The sequence below is a fragment of the Scophthalmus maximus genome, chromosome 7, assembly GCF_022379125.1.
Source record: "Scophthalmus maximus strain ysfricsl-2021 chromosome 7, ASM2237912v1, whole genome shotgun sequence".
In the NCBI taxonomy this organism is placed as follows: Eukaryota; Metazoa; Chordata; class Actinopteri; order Pleuronectiformes; family Scophthalmidae; genus Scophthalmus; species Scophthalmus maximus.
The window spans coordinates 3346921-3369501 of NC_061521.1; the positions used below are offsets into that span (position 1 = coordinate 3346921).

At 44.2% G+C, this 22581-nt stretch overlaps 1 protein-coding gene across 7 annotated transcripts in view; it reads left to right on the plus strand.

Moving 5' to 3' along the window:
• Window positions 1-22581, plus strand: part of kif21a (kinesin family member 21A) — a 52163-nt gene that overhangs the window by 1870 nt on the left and 27712 nt on the right. For all 7 annotated transcript variants that reach the window (XM_035642866.2, XM_047333359.1, XM_047333362.1 and 4 more), the window contains exon 2: window positions 19828-20050. In XM_035642866.2, the coding sequence (XP_035498759.1) occupies window positions 19828-20050 (223 nt within the window). The remainder of the gene's footprint in view (window positions 1-19827; window positions 20051-22581) is intronic.

Sequence of the window (22581 nt, forward strand, 5' to 3'; positions counted from 1 at the left end):
GATAATGACAGGGAAAGCTGACACTGACAATGTCGACGCAACTCTGTTTGCTCTGAGAAGGGGGCAAAAGTCATCCTGCACAGAATCACTAGGTCTAGCTGAAGCACAGGAGAACATACGCAGGAGGTTGAGGGAGGACGGTGGCTAAACCAAAGTGAATGTCCAGCAGTTAATTACAAAAAGCCGTACCCGGAGTGACCCGGGCAACACAAATCAATGATATCAATTACCAGTGTAACGGAGTATTTGATCGTGGATGTAGAGGAACCCCCCCCGGCGGAGCATTATGTGGTCTGGTGTGTCCACCCACGCACAGTCGAGTAGAGGATCTGCTTGTACCTTACTGTCCCTCTGAAGCTGCAAGAAAAAAACTAAACCCTCTGCTGTTAGATGTTGTTGCACTGCCCTGTAATTCAAAACACTCTCTCTTGCCAAAAAGTTAAATATTACTTTCACTTTTGTTTAATCTGTTGACTGAACACATTTTACTAAAGCCCAAGGTGACGCCTTCAAATGTATTGGAACTCAAACAGAACCAGAGAACATAGACACTTCAGAATCTGAAAGGATTCTGAAAGGATTCAAGAGCAGGAATCATTTATGGAAACGGGTGCCGATTCATTTCAGTGAGTGAATATATGTTGCAGCTCCACTTGCAATTTAGTTGTTGGTAAAGCAGTGAAATTAGTCATGCATGTCCTTTTTTGTGACATTGCCTTTATCTTTAACTTCATCCGCTACTGTCTTTTTTCATCAACTGTCTGACTGACTGTGTTTGTATCGTGCCTATAGTTTCATTGGGCATGGGGCCCCCCTTGGGCCGGCCCTGATTGTAACCTTCATAAAAGTTTGGTATTTTGTATTTAGACTGCTGATTGAATATTGCAATGCGGCATAACAAGACCACAAACTGCGGCCTCAATTTGAATTAACACCTGTCTGGTCTGCTATTATATCTCTAATTTCCTAACTCCTTGGTTGTGTGTAGGGTATACAGGACATTTCCTGTGGAGGTGAAACTGCAAAGCCAAATTATGTCCGCTTACTAAAAAAAAAACCTGTTTGTCCAAACAGGATAGAAGTACGTGTTCAAAATGACATGCACTTTCTAAAAGGGTCTATTGTGAAGGCATGCAAATTGCAGCTTAAGTGTGCACAGCGTGTAGCACACTGCATTTCACTTTGTCATCTGTAGAAACCATTTTTTTCTTAAACAAACCCAGGAAAAGCATAGTTAATCTTTCTCAGTGAAATGCATGTCGCCATTCTAGGCTTTGGTCCTTTTTATTAATAATCATTTAGAAGCATTTGTGCGGACTCTAACCATGTCTGTAAGACCAGAGTTGTAGTTAGCACACTCAGGTTTAAACCCAGCCCTAGTGATGTGTTTGGAGTGGCATGTCATAACTGCTACCAACAGGCAAAACAGTACGTGAAGACTGTCGACAAGTCTCACCGTGCACGTGTACAACCAGTTCAGATTGGGCGTGACAGTTCATTCTCTCAGCTGCCTCACTTCCTAATAATCCCAACTAGCTCCCTAGATATTTGGGTATGATAAACGCCTCGCCACGCAGGAGTCGCTGTGTCAACAAACCCCCCCCCCCCCCAAAAAAAAACCTGACGTGTAAATGTAATGGAAAAGTGTTGCGCTTATCTTAGAAACCAGCGAATCCAGTTCAAGCCACTGTGCCCCATCCGAGATTTCTTACCACCTTGAACACTTTGAAGGACTCAGGGGTCCGGCTGAGGTCGTTCAATCGGTTTCAAGACCCCGGCTTATCTCAGCAGAGGCCGTCCTGTTATCACAAACCTCCCACGAAAGAACACAAGCATGTGTTTGCATGGGTCAAACGCATGCTGTGAGCATTGCTGGTGCACTGAGACAGGATTGCGCGGTGCACCCCCTTTGGCTACAGTATGCAGATTGTGGTGCTCTAGCTGGCTTATTTGCACAGTGCAACATGTCACAATGGCTGCTCTTCAATGGCAGGTGTACGCTTGAGGGGAAGGGCTTACTTAGGTGGGTCTGAGGACTTGTTGAACCTGCCTGCTGAGGCAATTACTGCATTACAACAAAAACCTAAGGCAGCTACCATTTGTCCTCAAGCTGGTGACAGACGAGCGGCGCGGACCAAAGCGGGACGCAGCGACAGGGACTTTCATATATGTCGTTCCAGCTCAAGTGGGTGGCAGCTTAGCTTCCGTCGCCAAGCTCATAAGGCGCTGAAGAGCATGAAGCCTTCTACAAAATCAAAAGGCCCATCTCATCAAGGAAAGCCAGTCTCCCTTTCTTTTCCCCTGCAAGGACTTGTTTTTATTTCCACTCTCGACCGAAGGGCATAACAATGACGCTAACGAAATTAAATATGGCCCCTAAACCTCTTTAAGGCTTAAGTTACATGCGTACCTCAGTGTAATGGCGCGGCGGCATGCAGCGACCGGTGTAAGTCTCTAAGCTTGGAGCTCGTGAGCCAACTGCGGAGGCAGGGTTAACTGTGGCAGAAGGAGCTTGTTAAAATGAGCCCCGCGATTAGAGCAGATATCCACGATTACTTAAAGACCAGGCCGGCCCTCAACTGAGCTGAGGGGAGACGACAGCTGACAATAGCTGTGGCGGTTTACAGTGCAAACAGAGGCAAGGGCCGCTCAGCTGAGAGGATAAGTGAGCCGCAGATTTACAAAAAAAAAACCAACAACAAAAAAACTGCTAATAACCTGGAAATGGAATGACTTGTGATGGTTTTTAAGCGGTCACAAGGAGCAGCTTTTAGCTAAGCAGCTTGCATTTAGCTGTATCATGCCTATATTGAATGTTGAATTAAAAAAAACATTAGTGAACATTTACAAAGTCAACTTATTCAAGATTTATAGACATGACAAATGTTGACACTTTGAGCGCAGAGACGTGGCCGTTTTTCCAACAAAGGTCAACTGTAGAATACTTCATTGCCGCACAAAGTAGGAAAAACTTGGACAGGGCCAGTAGGGAGACTGGCAGAGGACCGGCGGGAGCGCAGATATGGGACATTCAGATGCGTGCTCATCACCCCTGGCAGCGCCACGCAAACACAAAAGGCCCCAACAGAGACTAAAGCCTCGCCAGACCTGGTGCTTTGTTCACATCCACTCAGCCAAGTCAGTCTGTCAGGAGTTAGCCAATGACCCATGGACCTGTGTGCGTGCGTGCGTGCGTGCGTGCGTGCGTGCGTGCGTGCGTGCGTGCGTGCGTGTGTGCGTGTGCTTGCGGGTCTCTGGTTGCTGTCCATTTCCTCCCATTGTTCTAACTTTTAATCCAGTGCAATATTTATTCTTTGAGCTAATCACTGTATTAAACGCCTGCTGATGGTACGAGGCAGGAGTGCGTATTTCTGCCCTTACATATAAAAATCCCTTCACACATAATAAATGTTTCATGTAGCCACAGAAAAACTCAGTCTGAACCAAGCCAACATGAATCCCTACATCACTGCATATAACTCGGGGGTCTTCTGCTGAACTAATCAACATATTTTTTTTAGTCTGGAAAGTCTGACTGACATGTATTTTTGGGGGCTGATGTAAACATGGTTTATTCTGTAAAATAAAAGTTTTGAATTTAGGCCTATATCGGTCGTCATAAACATAGATACCCATATGTCTGTAAAAGGTTCACATCGGCAGATTTTTTTATTGACCAACTAATAAATCGGTCGGGCTCTTATATTCAGCTAAAAGTTGTAAAAAGTAGTTTTTCAAGTTAATAAGATGAACATTACTTTACTGTCAGCTTCGCAAAAGTGAGGATCCTCTGTTTTCCCTTGTCTTGTACTAAATGGAATCACTTCCTCTGGGACAAAAGAAACCAATTGAAGACACAGATCTCGGCTTAAGGGAGCTGGGAACCCTAACTTTATTTTCATTGCCCCTGTCAAAACATTTGACTGTTCTTGAATAAGTATTTGCATTGCATCGTTTAAAAGGATTAACAGTGTAGGCGGGGAATCTTGAGGATGAATAGCAGTATGTATGGGTACAGTACAGCGATGGAAGGTGATCAGGTGTACTACACGCGCTTCTTTTGTCCTGACTGACAACCTTTAAAAGCATCAGTCCAACTTTACGTCAGGGTTATTCTTTGTTGCGTTGTGCGGAGCGATGCGCGTTGGCTGTGACCTGCTTTGTTTTTCCATCCAGCTCCGCGTTCCTCCAGCTACGATTCCCATTCTTTTGTCAGAGGCATGGCCTGAGGGGTAGCTCACGTCATGCTGTATGTACCTCTGTGCACATGCTGCTTCTCTTCTCAAGCGTTAGCCAAAGTGTTAAAGTGCCAGCCAAGTTTCACAGACGGAAGCTATGAATAACACCCACTTTGCCCGCGGAACTAGCTGAAGGAGGAGTGTGTGTTTCCAACAGGGGAGCCGGAGCTCAACACAGGCCGGCTTTTAATAGATTCCCCTCATTACAGTGTAACATAGCTGAACTTAAATCACTTATATTTTATGGTCCAACAAGCAGTAAACTCAGGCTGCCTGTCCATATGACTTAATAGTGTTGCAGTTGATTGTGTGCTCTCTGTATCGGCGATCAAGGGATTCGGTTGATACTGTTTTAAACTATCCTCTGTGCGACCACATCCTCAGCGGGCAGTCATTGTTTAGTCTATAAAATATTCAGAAAGAAAGACAGACATCCTTCACAGGTGTCCAGATCTTTAGGTTGATGTCTTTGGTGTGCGAATTGGGTCACAACCAAAAATCCAAAACCCAAACATATTCAACTTGCAACGATACAAAACAGAAAAACAGCAGCAAATACTCCACCTGGGACCCAGACGAGCTCTGGGAGCTGGTTTAAATCTGCTCTGCCAGAATACGGTCTGGATCCCACTCCATTTGGAAGAGATTTCCCACAGGCAGAAAACGTGCCGGTCCAATCACAACAGATGTTCTGATAATGGGCGGGGTTTATACCACGACGTGGAGCGAAGAGACTTTTGTAAACAACCTAGGCTGCCGCTGACGAACGAGCATTTGACTAAAAGTACCTGATATTTTCAAATTTATTTCTCTCCAAAAACTGCAACACTGGCTCACAGACATTGTGGAATCATCATTACAGACATCTCCTCTCTGCTCTAGTCTGTTGACATTTTCACATCGCTCAACAGACATCGCATGGTTAGTCTGCGTCCATTGGTAACGTCTCTTGGAAATCAAAAATGAACCGAGAGGTTCCAGACTAATAAGCATTTGAGTATTAGTGTAGCTACGCCGAGGCTAGCAATGAGTGAATGTTTTTCTTGTTTCATATCCAAACTTCTAAGCGTCTAGAAGTGAAGCAATTAGTCAAAGGTCAGAAAATTCACCTGCAACAATTCCGATAATGGAACAGTTGTCTCGAACATAATCTGGTTTCAGCTTTTCAAATGTGAAAACTTGTTTTTTTTTAAGTTTTTTATTGTATATTGAATATATTTGGGATTTAGACTTTTACTCAGACATACAGGGAGTCTAATGTCAGGTTATGTAGCAGGACAATAGACTCCTCTCTGCAGCAGTTACCTTTAGTGGCTGACTTTGTCATGGTGACGGGGGTTCGCGTTGGGCTGCCCTGTAGTTCCGTAAGCAAAGTGGAACCCAGATGCTTTTCCAGTGTTTAGCCTCCATGACCTTTTTCCAGACAGAAGGCTCTTCCATTCAAAGACGACACGAAGCATAGCCTACACTTAAAACTCAACTTCCCCCAGAATAGATTCATGACTTGCCACTGCAATTGCCGGAGGACCTCGGTTATCTATATCACAACCTCTGAGGAGTCAGCACATTTCTGCCAGACGCATCTGTACCAGTGCAGAGAGGCCTGCAAGTGTGGAGCCGCAAGTATCACATGTGGACATGTTTATGACAAGGAAAGGATTTCCTACCCCCTACCCCCTCCCACCCAAAAAAATCTGTAGCACTTAGGAAACAAGCTTTTCATGCAAAATAGATAGCATGTACACTGTAATTAGTGGGTAACTTACATGCACACCACACCCATTGGAATTGTGTTATTTACTCTGCTGCTGGTTTTTATTTTGTACTTGCTTTTTTTTCTGTCATTTTCTTCCACCTTGCTTAAGATTCCACTAAAGACTCTGACACAACTCCGCTCGAAGCCGGCCGTCTCCACCCTGCACAGACCCCGTCCAGTTAAGGGCTCGGCTGAAGTGGATTCAGATCTAAACGTGGACCTGGTGCCACAAATAAGATGTGCATTTAACTTCACTTGTATCATCACACTGCCAGCAGAAAGTCACAAATAGGCCTCAGACAGTCACAAATATCTCTGTTTGCACAGTGAGCTGCCACCGTGTTATTTATGTCCAGAGGCTGTCTCTGCAGTTAATGGATGCGTCTTCTCATGAGTGAGCAGCTCTGCGTCTGTCTATCCATTAAACATGTTCTGTGCTGTATATCTGTAACTCATCAGACATCTGTGGCATGATGCATTTTATAAAAAAAAAAGTATTATTGACCTAATTGGTATAGTTAAAACGTCATACTCATCAACAGTAACATCATGGATAGGACAGCGACCAATTATCATTATTCATTTAACTGTCAGTTATTTTACAATTAATTGTTTTGTCTATAAAATATGAGAAGATGTTAAAAGGGTGACATTTTCTGTTCCCCAGAGTCAGAGGTAACCTGGGACCCAGTCGGATTCTGGGAGCTCATTTCATTTGCTCTACCCTCCGGCAGAATTATCGCTGGTCCAATCACAACCGATTATCTCATTAAGGGGCGGGGTTTGTAACATGACGTGGAGGGAAGCGACTTTTGTAAACAACCAAGATGGCCGCCGATGAGCAAGCATTTGACTTAAACTACCCGATATCTTCTAATCTCTCCAGTCTGTTGACATTTTCACATCGCTCAACATACGTCACGTGATTCGTTGCTCTCACTGGTTGTAGGTCTATACAATTGCGTCCGGAGGCATTTTGGTCTGCGTCTGTGGGTTATGCCTCTTTGAAGTAGAAAATGAACCGAGAGGTCCCAGACTAATACACATTTGAGTATTAGTCTGGCCAGGCTTAGTCTGAACAGCCTTAAAACTACAGATATTAAAATTGCATTCAATTCGAATTTTTGCCTGTTAAATTATTTCTCAATTTATAAAAGTGTTGCTGATAAATTTTCTGTCGCTGAACGAATTGTTTCAGCACTACAATATGTGTGCTACTGGTTCGGGAATGATTCAACCCTAGAGAAATTAGCCACTTGTTCCAATGGGGGAAAAAAGTTGACAAAATTAGCAAGGAGATTATTTGGCAAATTGAAATGATTAATCAATAATCTCAGTTTGTCAGACATTTTCTAGTTCCAGCTGTTAAATAGTATGGCTCTTCTCCTTTTATCTCTTATAAATGATTAACGGATAATACGGTGTTGGCTCATTTTGGAGGCGGCAGTTTGTGGTGCGGTTGTATTGTGTTGTCCTCTCTGATCCCTCTGACGCGTCTTACTCTTGTTTTGTTCCTCACCCACATCAAGGCTGCAGCTCAGTCGAGCATCACCACCGGCTACATCCTAGGTGCAGGTGTACCTACTGTAATAAACTGGCAACAGTGTGTGTAGGTCAGTATTCATAGTTAAACACTTTAAATTACATGTTTGGGTTTTTCTGTAGGACTGAGGAAACTGCTGGACATTTTTTTTCAGTATGTTCTGACATGATTTGCACAAAGATAGTAATCTGTTCGAACTCAGAGACTGATTCATCTCAGTAGTCCTCTCTGCATCATTTGTGGGGGAGAACATTTTGAGATCAGGGTCTGTGTGCGCACACATCTCGTACTGTGAGCAGCTCGTCAGACACCTTCCTGTGTCTGGCGCCTCGAATGCAGCCGTGGACAAACTGCCGCTGAACATTGCATATGCAAACGAACCCCCGCCACCTGCGGGCAATCATGTAGCAGCTGTCTGAATCTGCATATTCATGAGATGGCTAGTAATTTGAATTGTGCTGCAGGTGTGAGCACTCCACGTGGGTGGCGTCTTTGTTAAACTTTTCAGTGTTGATTGGCCGCCAGCTGAGGAAAAATTAAATCTTGATCTCCGACACGAGATGCTAAATGGTTAACTGCAGAGCCGAGCTGGCTTCCACTCGACCTCGACTGGTGTGTTTGCCTAACCTATTATCTGCTATCTGGCTGCCTTGAAAGCTACGCGGGCGCGCACACACACAGACACACACACACACACAGACACACACACACACACACACACACACACACACACACACACACACACACACACGCTCCATATTTTCAGGGGGAGCTTTTGTGTTGCTGGCCCATGGCTGACACAGAGATGGGACACTCCTGTGTCAACAACACATGGTTGAATGACACTGCAGTCCAGGCTTGACGCTGTGATTTGTCCTCTGAATTTTTGAGGGTTTTTTTTTCACGTCACCAAATGTAAATTGGATGACATATTCCATTTTGTCTGACAGAGTTGTCTGTCGTGACCGCTCTGAACGCTTTGAGATAACTTGCAGGGACATTTGTTGGACATCTGTTGGTTTGGGCTCGTCATCAGTGCCGTAGTACAAATCAAAGGTTGACTGATGTGGGTCTTTGGGGGAACTTTGTAGTGATTTCCATCCAGCTGGGGACTTTTGTTTTACTCTCCATCTCTCTCCCCACTCATTTACTGAACCCTTGCTACCGTGGGCTAACGTCCAAAAAGCAAATATTAAAAAAAAAGAAAATAAATAAATCTGTCAAATGTGTTTAAAATACAGAAAAAAGCCATTGCAGTCTGTATATGGTATTATATAATGTTGATATCGAATGATGCAATAGATCATGTTTGGAATTCTAGGCTCTTTGATAGCCCAGCTAGTGTATAGGCGAAACCGATTCGAGATGGCTATTGCTACTGGAGAACGTTTTTCACCAAAAGCAGCTTTAGCCAGGACTGCTGGCTATGCATCTTTTCAAAGAATGCATTTTACAATGTGTTAAGAAGATATAATGTATCCTCTAACTAGGATTGACTGTGAGACTATTGATGGAGAAACCATTGTCAGCCCTAGAGGCCTTCGTGTAAGGGTGTCTATTTTGCCAGCATGTACTTGTACGCTGGTTGTATACACACATGCGCAGGTAAAGTTTCATGTAAGATCAAAAAGTCAGAAGATATTGATTTGACGTGTGTGTGTGGTTTGTACGTACACAGGTTTTGAAACCAAATAAACGCCATTGTCACTGTGGTGAGATGTACGGATGTACCTGAATGCGCCTGGCTAGGTGGGTCGCAGGTATTACGTCAGGTGTGCAACAGGAGCGTATACGACGGCGTGAGGCACGTCTGCGACCAACAACCAGATAACAATGAGCTTGTTCATTGGTCCACCGCTTGCGCATGTGTGTTGTCACGTCTCCTCGAATTCAAAAGACGGTGGGCAGCGGCGTAATATCTCGTATATTTTCTTTGATTTTACACTTTTAAACCATTTAAAAAATGACTCGATCGGCCCCCGATACCGATCGTTGAGATCGGATCGGGACATCCCTATATTTAATTCTTCTGCAGCCTCAGCATCACATTCAGGTAGGATCCTCCTTTAATTAGACTGAGCGGGATGTTGACTGGTTTAACAGCTAATGACTCCTGGCCGTTGCTTTTAGACTCTGCCGCGGTCATACGAGCTGCTTGGTCTCATTACTTTTGCCAGAGCTGCAGTGTATTAGTGCTGCCACATATCTGCACACAGTGTGACTTTATTTGTTCTGCTAGAGGATCCAAATCAATCTCTCCTCATATCAGGTCTAACATGTTTGGGTGAGTGTTTCCACTCCTGAAAAGGATGCGTCATTCTTGGTAACCTCATGGTTCCACAAATAACGTTTGTCAGCCGCGCTAGAAAAAGAGGGAGGCCTTAAAAAAATCGTTGGCGCACTATTTCACCATTTCATTTCATGTGATGATTAGATGTGAAAAGACTGACCCGCTCTCTTTCTGTGGCCGTGATCACACCAGGCTTTGTTGCGGACTTTTAACACTTTTTTTGTTGAGGCAGATGTGAACTGAGCGATTTTAAATGTTAAGAGCGCTGAGGTGACCTGTCCTTCTCCAAACGTATACTGCAGAGAAACCGAATGATTTGTACAAATACAGAGACTCTGTATTGACTCTGTAGACTCTTTGCTTAAAGCTACTGTGTGTAATGTTTAGAAGAACTTATTCACAGAAATGTAATGTATTGTACATAACTATGTGTTCATATATGTATAATCACCAATGTTTTTGTCAACTTTGAATGAGTTAAATATAGTTACATAGCTTACATTGCTACGTCGTGTTGAATACGGTTGTTGCACAAAACGGTACAGAATACGTCGCATTCGGGTTGAATTTTCCGCGCTGCCGGACACCGGAAATGGAATCAGCGGTGCGCGACCGTGAAGTGTCCCTGTCGGTTGCTCAGTTGATTAGAGTTAATAACTTTACAACCAGATGCCGCCAAAAAAATAACAAAAATTACACACTGGGGGCTTTAACCTTTTATTTTTGGCCGTGGCCAAAATTACTCGGTAGATATAATCAAACACAAAGTATGGGTCAAACACACTAAAATGTTTGTTGTCATCTTCAGCATTGGTTCTATCGCTGCGTCAGCATCGGGTGTCTTGTGAAGAGTCAGGAGAGTTAACCTGAATCAAAAGCAGTTCTTCTGGCGAATTCTGTTCTCCAGCTGCAGGGCGGGCTTATTCAGCAGAGCAACCAGTGCTGTTTTCAGTTAGCTTCATTTTTTTCACATTGTTACTAAAATACATAATTTAGATCTTCGCGACAGTAATCAGTTTCCGGGCCTATTCAGATTGGGCGATAAGTTTTATGTTTGGAAAGTGAAACTGAGGCCTGTGTTGTAAATGGTGTTTGTGTGTCTGCAGAGGAAAAGGATCTACGTTCCCCTCGACCATTAGCGTTACCGCTCCACGTTGACAGCATACAGATGATCCCCTGCTGACACCTCCTGTTGCCTAACCGTCCCCTCCCCTCCCCGCCGCTGATAATGATGGGGTGGTCTGCTCCCTGACCCCTGACCCTGCAGGAAGCAGTAAAAGCCGCTAGCGGCGTGCCACAGGGGTCTCGGCGCAGCCTCGCTTGTTTTTTAAAAGCACATTTTCCGAGATCAGTGGGATGCCCACGCATATCCAAAGCTTTATTAGTGCAAGATGAACCAACGAGCTCAGGGTCAGCAGCAGAGCCGTCTCTGCCTCCATGGACAGATTACAGAACCCAGGCAGTGCGCCCTGCCAGATGCCTGGGTGAGTGTCTTGTTTTTGCAAGCGCTGGCCTCGTGTTAAATACATACTGAATTTGTTTTTGTACACTGTTGCTCTGTAACACACCCAGAAACATGTCCACGTTGGTAACTGGGTTTTAAATCCAAACAATAATCCAAACAAATTAAAAAGAAATCTGACTAAATTGAATGTTGAGTTCACTTCAACATTTTTGTTTGGTAATAAGGTGGTTCACAACTAAGCCCCACAATTTAAATACATTCCTATACTTTGCTATACTTGTAGATACACTTCAGTCAGAGTTTTGTCACAAGTGTATGCACGGAAACGTCTAAAATGGGACATTTTCAAAAACAGATGAAGTACTCAGGGCACTGCTGTGGCCCACTTTGCGTCATCCAAAATTTAATGGCGTACTGAGAAGACGATGGCTAGAAAACAAATGTCGGGATCATTTCTCTGTCACCTCTAATGCCAAGTTCTGCAGCAGCAGACACTTCATTTCCCATCAGCTAACGAAGTCTTGCCATTGTTGAACCGGACCAGAAACAGTTGAGCAGTACTAAGTAGAACCCGGACATGGTTGTGAGTAGCCCGTTGTACAGTGAACTACTGTTGTTGTATTTGTCCAATGTGGGAAATGTTCTTGAAGAGAACTCTGTTAACGTCCATATACTGTAAGATTTACATGATCTGTGCATCAACGTGATCAAACACCTCGATTTTCATGTGATGCGTTCACTGGACCAACTGAAAACAGAAATGTGAAGGCACGTTACAAGTCGAGAGTGAAATCATTCGGGGCTCTCTGAATGCTGACCATTAAATGATACATTATTTCTCTTCATGACTGTTTTACTGTCCTTTCAGCACATTCTTAATAATTTAAAATACAAGTTTTGTGAGCAAACAAATGCTTATTGTCTTATTGACATTTAGATTCTTATCGAGAATTTGAATTATTTTCTTATCAAGTGTCATTTTTCTCAGTCTTAAGTGTCATTTTGTGTTTGAGGAAAATATTTTCTTAAGAAGACATAAAAATCTGAATCTGCACTGTACCTGTATGAGCTCTAGAGTTGACATTGGGTTTCAATCAAAGCCTTAAATGCCAATTTTCTCTGTAATATCATATTTCAGGGCAGGGTTGATGGTCTCAGTCCTTTCCTACAGGTCTGCAGGAAATGAATTAAGAAGCGGGGGCTTTGCTCTCTGTCTCCCCAGAGAGGGATGAGCTTTTACCTGTTTGAGGATTAGGCTCCACGCCGATGTCAGAACAGCCTTTGTTTGCACTGAAGTATTGAGAAAAAATATGGACTTCTAAGTTTGTACACACACAGATCACTGCCTCTTCCTGTAGGGTCCGGATATCCGGATGTTGGACAGATTTAGAGGCAAATTCATTTCTCTGTCCAACGGTGAATGATGGTAAACCATCGTTTTTAACCACCACCTCAGTTGAAAACTCCTTTTTTTGCCAACTTACATTATGTGCATAAACTCTGTTACAGACTAATGAATATGTCACATCCTCGAAATGTACGCATGGGTGCTTATTAACGTGAAGTAAGTAAGGCCTGTTCAAGTGGTTGCACTTGATAGCAGTTGATGATCTCTGCGGCATAAGACAAATTATACGATCAAAAATTTCTGGTGCTCAAGCTTCAAACATGAGGAAATGTCGAGTTGGGTCAGTGTTGAATTGACGGGCGGCAGGATGCCGAGAGAGGCCACCTCGCCATCGTGCCCCTCCCCCTGGCACCCCTTATGTCGGCCAGACCAGCATTACAACCTGCCGGGATCGGATTATGACTTTAATTCTTCGATTCTATGACAGCCTCTATAACCAGTCGCCATGGCAACCCCATCCGTTATGTCATGCAGAGCACAGAGTGTCTCGGGGCGGCATAAAGACACGTTGATACAGTTTCGGGGGGGAGACACTGAATGACCACCACAGAAGTGAGGGGAAAGCTTCTCTAAGTGAAGGGTGTGACACAGATGGCTCTGGCTCGTGCTCGCCTGCTTTCCTGCAGCTCGCCCGATGTGAACGCTGCTCCAGGGCTCTTTGTCTGGTGCCGTAGGTGGTCCCGTCTGGCTGAATGGGCAGAGCATGAAACCACTTCTAGCAGGGGTTTTTGGTACTAAAATCGTACCCTCTCATTGCACTGCAGAGCACTCTTGACAGCTTTCCCCTCAGTAGAAGCTGCAGAGGATCTTTGTCAGGATTTTATCCTGCACTGGTGCTGCAGGAACGCTCCCTTTCAGACTCTCTACAGTTGCTCTGAATGAATTGAGAAATCCTCTGAGAAATAAAATCCCGATGTTTCTTAGAGGAGGATAAACCTGTGTTTAGTTGCCAGTTTGGGCGTGATTTTTGTCTGAAAAGTTGAAAATCCAGCAGAAGTGGGGCGTGATCTGTAATAATTATTGCTTAATATATATTGCATGACTTCACTGAAGGTAGGAGAACTTTGTCTAACAAGGAAATAATGGACGCAGGAATGTGTCGGGTGAACATGGGGATAAAATGAAATCCCTTTTGTCGCTGGGTGACTAAAACGCCATACGTCCACACCACCAGTTTGATCCATTAGTGCTTGCCAGAGCTGTCTAGCCATTTTAGATGGGGTTGTATTTTTTTGGACTTGGTTTATCAAGATTAGGGTTAACTGCTCAATTAGGGTCTCCTACGAAAAAATAAGGTGCTATGAGTCCAGGCTTGGAATTAAAGAAGATAGGGATGACATGGAATTAGGACAGTCCCAGTTGCGGGCGTAGACATGGAGTTCGTAGCAATAAGCCCATAACTATAATATAGTGCCCATTTCGGTCCGATATTACCTGCTCTGGTGAAAACAGTAGCCGTTTGTGTCGATTCTCTATAGTTGAACCATACATTTCTGTCTTTCTGTTTATTCTCTGTATTTTTGTCAGGAAGCTATGTTTTGTCACTGTATTCATATTATATAATCTATTAATATACTAATCTACAACGTTTGACTTAAAAGGATTCAAGTATTCCAGTCATTATTCTGCATTTTTACATTCTTCTTTAAACCTGCTCACAACCCCCCGCTCCACACACACACACACACACACACACACACACACACACACACACACACACACACACACACACACACACACACACACACACACACACACACCAGCCGAGCAGCGATGCTCTAATCCATGTAGTGCAGAGGCTTTTACTTCCATATCGCACAGTAACTTTAAACTTTCCTTTTCACTGTGGATAATCGGATGAACTTTCTTGCATGTCCTGTCCCAGTGTTTCACAGTTCTCTGACGAATCCTGACAAATGACACTGGCCCTCCGCAGAACGACGCACTAGTTATGGGGTGTCTCTGTCGGAGAACAGATGTCGGCTGTGATCGTGCGATGGTGTGTTTCCCGGTGTCTGTTTGGATTTTTGCAGTCCTCCCCCCTGTGGGGTTTGAGAGTCATTTTCAAAGGTTGCTCACAGGCCCCGAGTAAAGTCGTATTCCCAAACACTCGGATGGTCTCACCCGTTGCCAGGTGACCTGTGCTATTAAACCCACTAGTGCCGCCTCACTTTGATTCCAGACACACGGAGGGCATGTAGACGCCGGCCTGCAGTGTCCGCCTACAAGCCAAGTGTGTATACACACACACACACACACACACTCTTTCTTTCCCCCTTCTGACCTTCTCACCCTCTGCACATGCCCTTGGTCTCTGCCCTTCACTCAGTCGTCTCCTCCACGAAGGACAGTGAGCTGTTTACACCTGAAGCTGAGCGGACAGCCCAGTGGCAGGCGACATCCTCTCAAGCAGCCGCACTGCTGCTCTCAGCAAATCTCCGCACAAAGATGGGGCCTGTTTACTCTGCAGGCTGCAGAAACCACAGGGAGTGGAGCTTTGCCTTTGTATGCGCGGCTTAGATTTTGGGCTGTGCGCGCATGAACAAAGGTTGCACTGAGTCTTTTTTTCCTTATTTATTTATTTATTTGGACCTCCTCTCTATCTCGGCACCCGGCAGGTTCTCTGCCAAGCAGCCCGGTCTCTGCAAGCTAGGGATGCACCGAAATTAGAATTGTTTGCCGAAACCGAACAAAATGAAACACTTTTCATTTATTTTGCCAAAAATGTCACCATTGTAGAAATGAAATTCCCTTAACGTGCATTCTACTCGTTTGTCTTGATTTTCAAGGGAAAAAAAACTATTACAAAAGTACAATTTGAAAATATTTTTATAACACTGAACATTTGTCTTTTACATTGCAACAGACATTATACCAGCAAAGCACTAAATAACTTAAAATAAATTAATTAGCACAAAATATAATGAAATACTTTTATCTGCCTATCTATCTTGTTAGCTGCTCAAAGGCGGCAAGTAGAGAGAGAAGTTTCTCGATTAACACGCGCTGGTTTGTGGTTGATGACGCCGGCAGATCATAATATATTTTTGTGCCCTTCTCTGACATTTTCAATGCTTCCACGCTGACAACGTGTTTGTTGCGTGCACCGCATTACACGCTGGCAGCTTTTTGATCGCATCATTAAAATCATTGTTCGCTGAAAACGAATAAAGGTACAGGGTAGAAATGTTTCCTCGTCGCAAAGTAACTTTAAACCTTAAGTAATCCTATTCCTTTTTTTTCTTTTTTTGATTTAGTTCAAATAGAATATAATAAAATCCTTGCACCACCTCGGACATCATCATTATATATATAGTTAGAAAAGAAATTGCCGTCTCACGCAGCTACACATGGACAGTCAGCAGCAGATGCTCCACTGACGTACAGACGTTCACTTTAACGATCACAGGCGGGACGGAGAGCGAGCGTGCGCTCACTAATTCATCTGCACGTCGCGCTGATGTCTGCAGACAGCTGCGGGCTGGTGTTTGCTCTCTTCCCCCGACAGGGACGGGCCGAAGTGGAATCCACGCACCGCGACCACTTGACTCCCAGAGCCACTCGCGTCGCGTATCCAGATCGGTGTTAGTGTTGTTGTTTTTTTCCCCACTCGATCCCTCTCTTAAGTCAGCCATGAGACCTGGTTGTCGGCGATCAGTCCTGCAATTATTCACGTCACCGTCATGACTCAAGGGGGTCTGTGTCACTTTATATAGAAACATGCAGGGCTGGGTAATACGGCTGAAATCAATATCTCATAGCCGAACAGAAAACCTTCGTCCACTCATAGTTTGCTCCCCATCATTTATTTGGACAGGCACATTTTTCCTGTCAACATGATACCACACAACACATGTGTAAGTCGGCTTTTGACCATCCAAGTCTGTATTTCTGTAAAGGCACTGAACCGAAATCCCTTCGGTTTCTCCCCCACCGACAGTTAAATCGGGGCAAGTTATTTTTTCGAAATCCTGACGGTCCCACAAAAAGTCCCGCTGTTTCAGTGCTGTGGGCGAGTGTTGAAACAGACAGGATTACACACCCACTTAGTGCGTTAAATCATCTGAAACAAAGACCCCCCCCCACCACACACACACACACACACACACACACCCTCCTCGTGGCTTCTGGAAAGGCTTGGATTTCCAGAACATTCTTACAGGCCGAGGAAACGCGTTCAAATGCGGCGGATTGGACACGGCGGTTAATTGATTTCCCGACTGGGATCCCGTTCGTGGTGCGTTACAACAGCACCATGAGATCCCAGACAATAGAAGACGCAGGCTCTGTTTTGTTTCTTTGTTTAATCCTGCTGTAATTAGGATTTGTGTTCTTAGCATGCTGTGTGAGAGTGTCGTGGAAACACACTCGTACCTGCTCTGCATCGTCACAGTGAGTGAGTGAGTGAGTGAGTGAGTGAGTGTGTGTGTGTGTGTGTGTGCGTGTGCGCTGTGTTACCACTCACCAGCTCCCCTGCAGCATGTGGTTTGATTCCTTCTCCCCGGGGCTTCCAGTGATCTGAGGTGGCCAGCAGGGGGCAGGGCGTGTCCCCCTGGAGGAAAGATTGGGCCACAAAAGCCCTAATTGGTGGCACATTTTCATCATGTTGATATTCCTATCACTATCATATACATTCATCTTAAATTGTCTCCCAAATTAATAACATGTTGGGAATTGTTGTAAAGGACAATTGGGCGTGTGTCAGCCTACACTGTCTGTAAAAAGATATTGAATGAACAACGTTCAATATGCAAAGTACTGAAGAATTAAAACTATGAATATAGACATGAACATGAATATGGGGCTGCCACTCGATGTCTATTATTTCCTATTTAATCAGAATCCTAAATAAACATATAGTTTTAATAGTATATTAAATATAATAAATAAAGTCAGTGTGTAGTGTATCACTACGGGTGGAGGGTCCCTTCGCTGCTGAACGGTTATTGTTTGTTATGCGATAAATTCTCATGTTTATAGGACATATAGAGCGAGCGTGAGTCCTTTTACGCCGTCGCCTCTTTTCTTGTCAGGTTCCGCCACACAGATCACGCAAGTCTCTGTCTTGTCAGCTTTCACATCGCCGACGATTAGCTCGGACAGTATGAGCTGGAGGCCCAGGTTAAGGCATCCAGCCCCCCGGAGGCCTGTGCGCAGCTACTTCATAGTAAAGGCCTCAAATATTAGTGAGGCAGCTTCATGGAGCGCTGAGTGTGAAACGTTACTCAGCGGTACTTCGTCTCACTCAATTCAATGTGCCCGTATGTCTTTGAACACATCCCCTGCTGTAGAATTAGATCTCCAACCTTTTAACGTGAAAGTCTTTGTCAGGTGCAGAATTTACAGTTGTGGCTACAGCTGCATCGGAGTTGCTTCTGTGATATTTTGATAGACGCAACATTCAACATGTGTGCAAAGCAAGCAGCCAGGAGATGCGCCGGTAGCAACAAATGCTCTGAGGCTTTAAAGGACCATCCATTCCAAAAACACGAAGACTAGTTTGCATTTTTTGAGGTGGTGTCTTTCATCGGTGACCGTTATTCACAAGTTAGTCATGGACATGTCAGGACATCGCCTCTCCTCCCTCGCCTTCGCCCCGGCCGAGTGATCCTGCTGCCGTGGCGCCCGGTGTCGGCGCTGGGATCCGGTGTCACAGCGACGGACACAATGGCCGCACTGTACTCCGCTCCCAGTCCCAGTATTGTTCTCCCCCTGATCTTGGGGGCACAATGAGGCCTTTATCCGCCCCCCCCCCGGGGCAGGGAGACCGGGCGGGCCCCGCTGTCAGGTGCTCGACTGTGAGCGGAATCCATGAGGAGGGTTTTGTCTAAAGTGACACGGTGGTGTTTCCTGAAGGTCACCGTGTGAGGGCAACATAGGTGCTGACATTATTTAATTGCTAAAAAAAATAGCATTAATATCATTACTAAACGGGACACGCGGGGGCTGTGTCCGAAATCACCCACTCATTCACTACCCCCTACTCACTATGAAGGGTATTCGTTGTAGTGGGCTATATAGTGCACTCACCAGCTACGATTGGGTCAGAGTTGGATGTCGATCTGGCAGGACAGGGAAAATAGTGTTTACCTCTCGCACGCCAAGCGGAGAAGGCACGCGTAGAGATTTTGGTGGATTTTAAAATGATTTTGAAATCTGAATGGAGGTTAGTTGACTGTCGCTGGTGGCCGCCTGCCCAAGTGTGCTAAAAACTGAAACTGCTGTACGAAGCAGCTCCTGCGTATATGTCGCTGATAACTGACCCGCCGGCAGTTTTGATCCCCACAGCAGCTTGTCCACAGCGGCTCCAGTGACTGTGCATCCCGTTGTGATGCGTCCTCGATCACAAATCGAGGACACGCTGTAGACACTCTTTACAAGACCGTGTGCAGAACGTCTGTGTTGGCGAAGACCGAGCTGTCGCGCTGCCGTGGCATGTGAATCGTTTGGAGTGGCTTTCTTGTAAACCATCAGTGGTCTTTAGGGATCCCTACCAAGTTTTTAAAAGCTGTGCCCGCTGTTTTGTATTAAATCCTTGTTGTTGTATTAACATGAAAAAGCAATATTGTGGTTTTGCAGCACAGTTATGTATTTGTCTTTGGATACTGTATTCTTGGGCTTAAGGCACTTAAATGCTAGATTTGCTACAGTAGATTAAGAAATTGTTAAATAGCTTTTGTAATCAGCACGTGGGGTTACTGACTGACTTTTGAGGGGCATCTGTAATTTCATGCTGTAATGTGGATCATTTGTGTAATATACTCCACACTTCCAAGAGTTCTTTTGTTTTCTAGTCTGATTATGCACAGACCAAGGAAGAACTAAACTAAATGTTTAGTTCCTGATGTGAGAACTTATGAGTGTTCTTTCTGCATATTTTGTTGAATCATTATGCAGTAATTGTATACCCGCTGGACGAGTACCTGATTTTTATCATATTTGACAGCAGAATTTTAATCCTATTGATAAAATGTTTTAGATCATTTAGGTCAATTGTTTTCCTTTATTTTGGAACTTCATGTGTCCTTCACACATTTTGATACCAGGTACGTTTTTGCCAGTTTTTGTACACGCATCTCCTCCTCATCAAAACCTCATCCCTCGTTCCCGTGTTGCCCGTGTTGTAGGATCCGTCCCCAGCTGGCCAGGGAGAAGATCGAGGGATGTCACATCTGTACGTACGTGATGCCCGGGGAGCCTCAGGTGATCCTGGGGAAGGACAAGGCCTTCACCTACGACTACATGTTCGACATGGACTCGCAGCAGGACGCCATCTACACCTCGTGCACCGAGAAGCTCATCGACGGCTGCTTGGAAGGCTACAACGCCACCGTCTTCGCATACGGACAGGTGAGTCCTTGTCCCCTGTGGCTCGGCTGCAGTGCCGCTGGCGCTTTACAGCTGTGACATTGTCTTTGTCCAACCAACTTTGTAAATGAACATTTAGACGTTTAGGAAAGTTTGCTTTCTTGCTGAGAGTTAAAGGAGGTGGGTGTCATGGTGTCATGTCCAGGGCTTGCCCTGTGGGTAATCGGGAGAATTCCCCACTTGACTTTTGGGCCCGTCGGAAAAAAAAAACTTTGACAATTGTGCCATTAGTTTATCTTCTTTTAAAGTTCACTGACAGAGGGTTGTTGGTTCGATCCCAGCTTCTGCCAGGCCACATGCCGTTTTTTTCCCTGGGGCAACACACTTAACCCTCAAATTGCCTCTGGCGTCTCACAGCAGTGTATGAATGTGTATGAATGATAGAAAAAAAAACGTGTAAATGGGTGAATGTGACTTTACTGTAAAGTTCTTTGAGTGGTCTATATAACTAGAAAAGCGCTATATAAATACAGTCCATTTACCATTCCCCTCCCTGATAGAGTTGGTTGGGTCAATATAGCCCATCTTTTCCAAATAGTTTTCTCAGGTCAGTGAGGACGGATGGTAGAAAGAGGCCAGGAGGGGCTGAAAAGGCCAGGTTGAAGAAAAGAATGGCTTTGGAGGAGGACGCTGCCAAATGTGCCAAACTCACAGACATTCTTTTCAAGAGGACAGAAAACAGGTGGCAGCTGGTCAAGAGAGATAGGCCTCATGGTTAGCAATGTAATTATTAGGCAAACATTGTCCGTTTTCAACCTATTCGCAAGAAAAATATCAAATTTATTCGAATAATAGCCTATTTGTATCGCCCAATTTATATCAAATCATTTATTATACAAATATTGGGCCTCCCGGGCTGTAAAGTGGCCCCACTCCGGCCCTGGTCATGTTTGTACACTATATGTAGATCTACAGCCAGGAGAACGTTTGCATAGCTTTCCATTAAGACTGGAAACAGCTGACCTGGCTCTTATCTGTCTATAGATGGGGGAAAACAAAAGGTTAGTTGTTTTACTTCTGTTTCCAGTCACTGTGCTAAACTATTCACCATGCAGACACGAGAGTGATATCAACTATTATATTATAACTATTATATTCTATAATTACTTACTTACTATAACAGCTTGTAAAACAACATCTATACGTGGAGCGTTGATATTCATTTGAAGAAAAAAGTCCAGCACAAAACAGCAACCCCAGGAAGAACCGTAGATGGAGTTTCCTCTTCCGGGATGAATACGAATGCAATATGTTCCACATAGTACAGAGTACCTGCGCTCCCGTGCGAACGTACACCCCACTGTGGTATGTCCGCTGACACCTGGGAAAACATGAAAAGATTGTATGAGGAGCCCTACTAATATTTAAAAAATCCAAATTTGGTCTAAGGCCTTTCTGCCTTTCCTAGTAAGACTCACTCTGATTTAATGAAGTGATGACTAAAATCCAGTTTTAACTCCGTTAAAATGGACACATTTATGCTTCAGGGCTGTGGGGAACCACTGCAACAGAGCACACAAAAGAAAATACAAATTACTCGCATCCATGTCCAGTAAAAATGATTTCAGTGGCACTTATTACATCAACACATGTTTTGATCATATTAATACAAATAAGATTCTCTTCTTCATCAGTACTCAGCCCTGGTTCATGTGTTTGAGTCTCCTTATTGGCTCTGCAGAATTCTGTAGTATTTATTGATATTGGTGACATTTGAATCAGTGTGTTAAATCACAGAGGAGCTCAGGCCTCAAGAATCCTACGACGTTCTCGTGAGCCCCAGAGAATCTGCTGCTTGCCCTGCACGCATGCCGACTCAGTTGTTAGTGCCGCTGCACCCGTTACCTTTGAGAACACTAGGGATTTACCCGTGGTATTCTGGCGAGACATCAGACATCACAGCTCGAACACAACAATTAATACCACAGAAAATGAGTTTGTTCTTTTTTTGACAATAGAAAGAGATCTAGAACCGAAATAACCGGAAACATGACCAATAAACACAAGCAACCTAACGTACAAAATATGCACGTACGTACATTTTCCTTTTTGTTTTCAATGAGCAAATTTCTACACAATCTTAGATATTTACGGAAGATGAAAAAACTAAATTGAGTCATGTATGTGCAGTGTGTCCTGCAGTAAATCCAACGTGACAGTCATTAAAAGTTTGTTAATTGATAGGAAATTAAGTGATAACAAGTTAATTACTCAAATTCTTTTTTTATACAAAAATGCCATCAAATGTGCAGGTATCGGTTTACTTAACGATATCAAATATTTGGGTTGTCTGACGCGTGAAATATCAAACAACCCAAATATGTCACCTATGACTGGGAAATTATTTACTGCATTTCTTCTTTTTTTTTACTGTTTTCAGATGTTTAATAGATCAAATGAGTCATTCAGAGAAAGAAATCATTAGTTGCATCCCTCCTCCCCTTTTACTTCCACTTCCACCATCTTTATTTTCTGCACCCAGTTCATTACATGCAAGTTTGGGCCTCATAGCC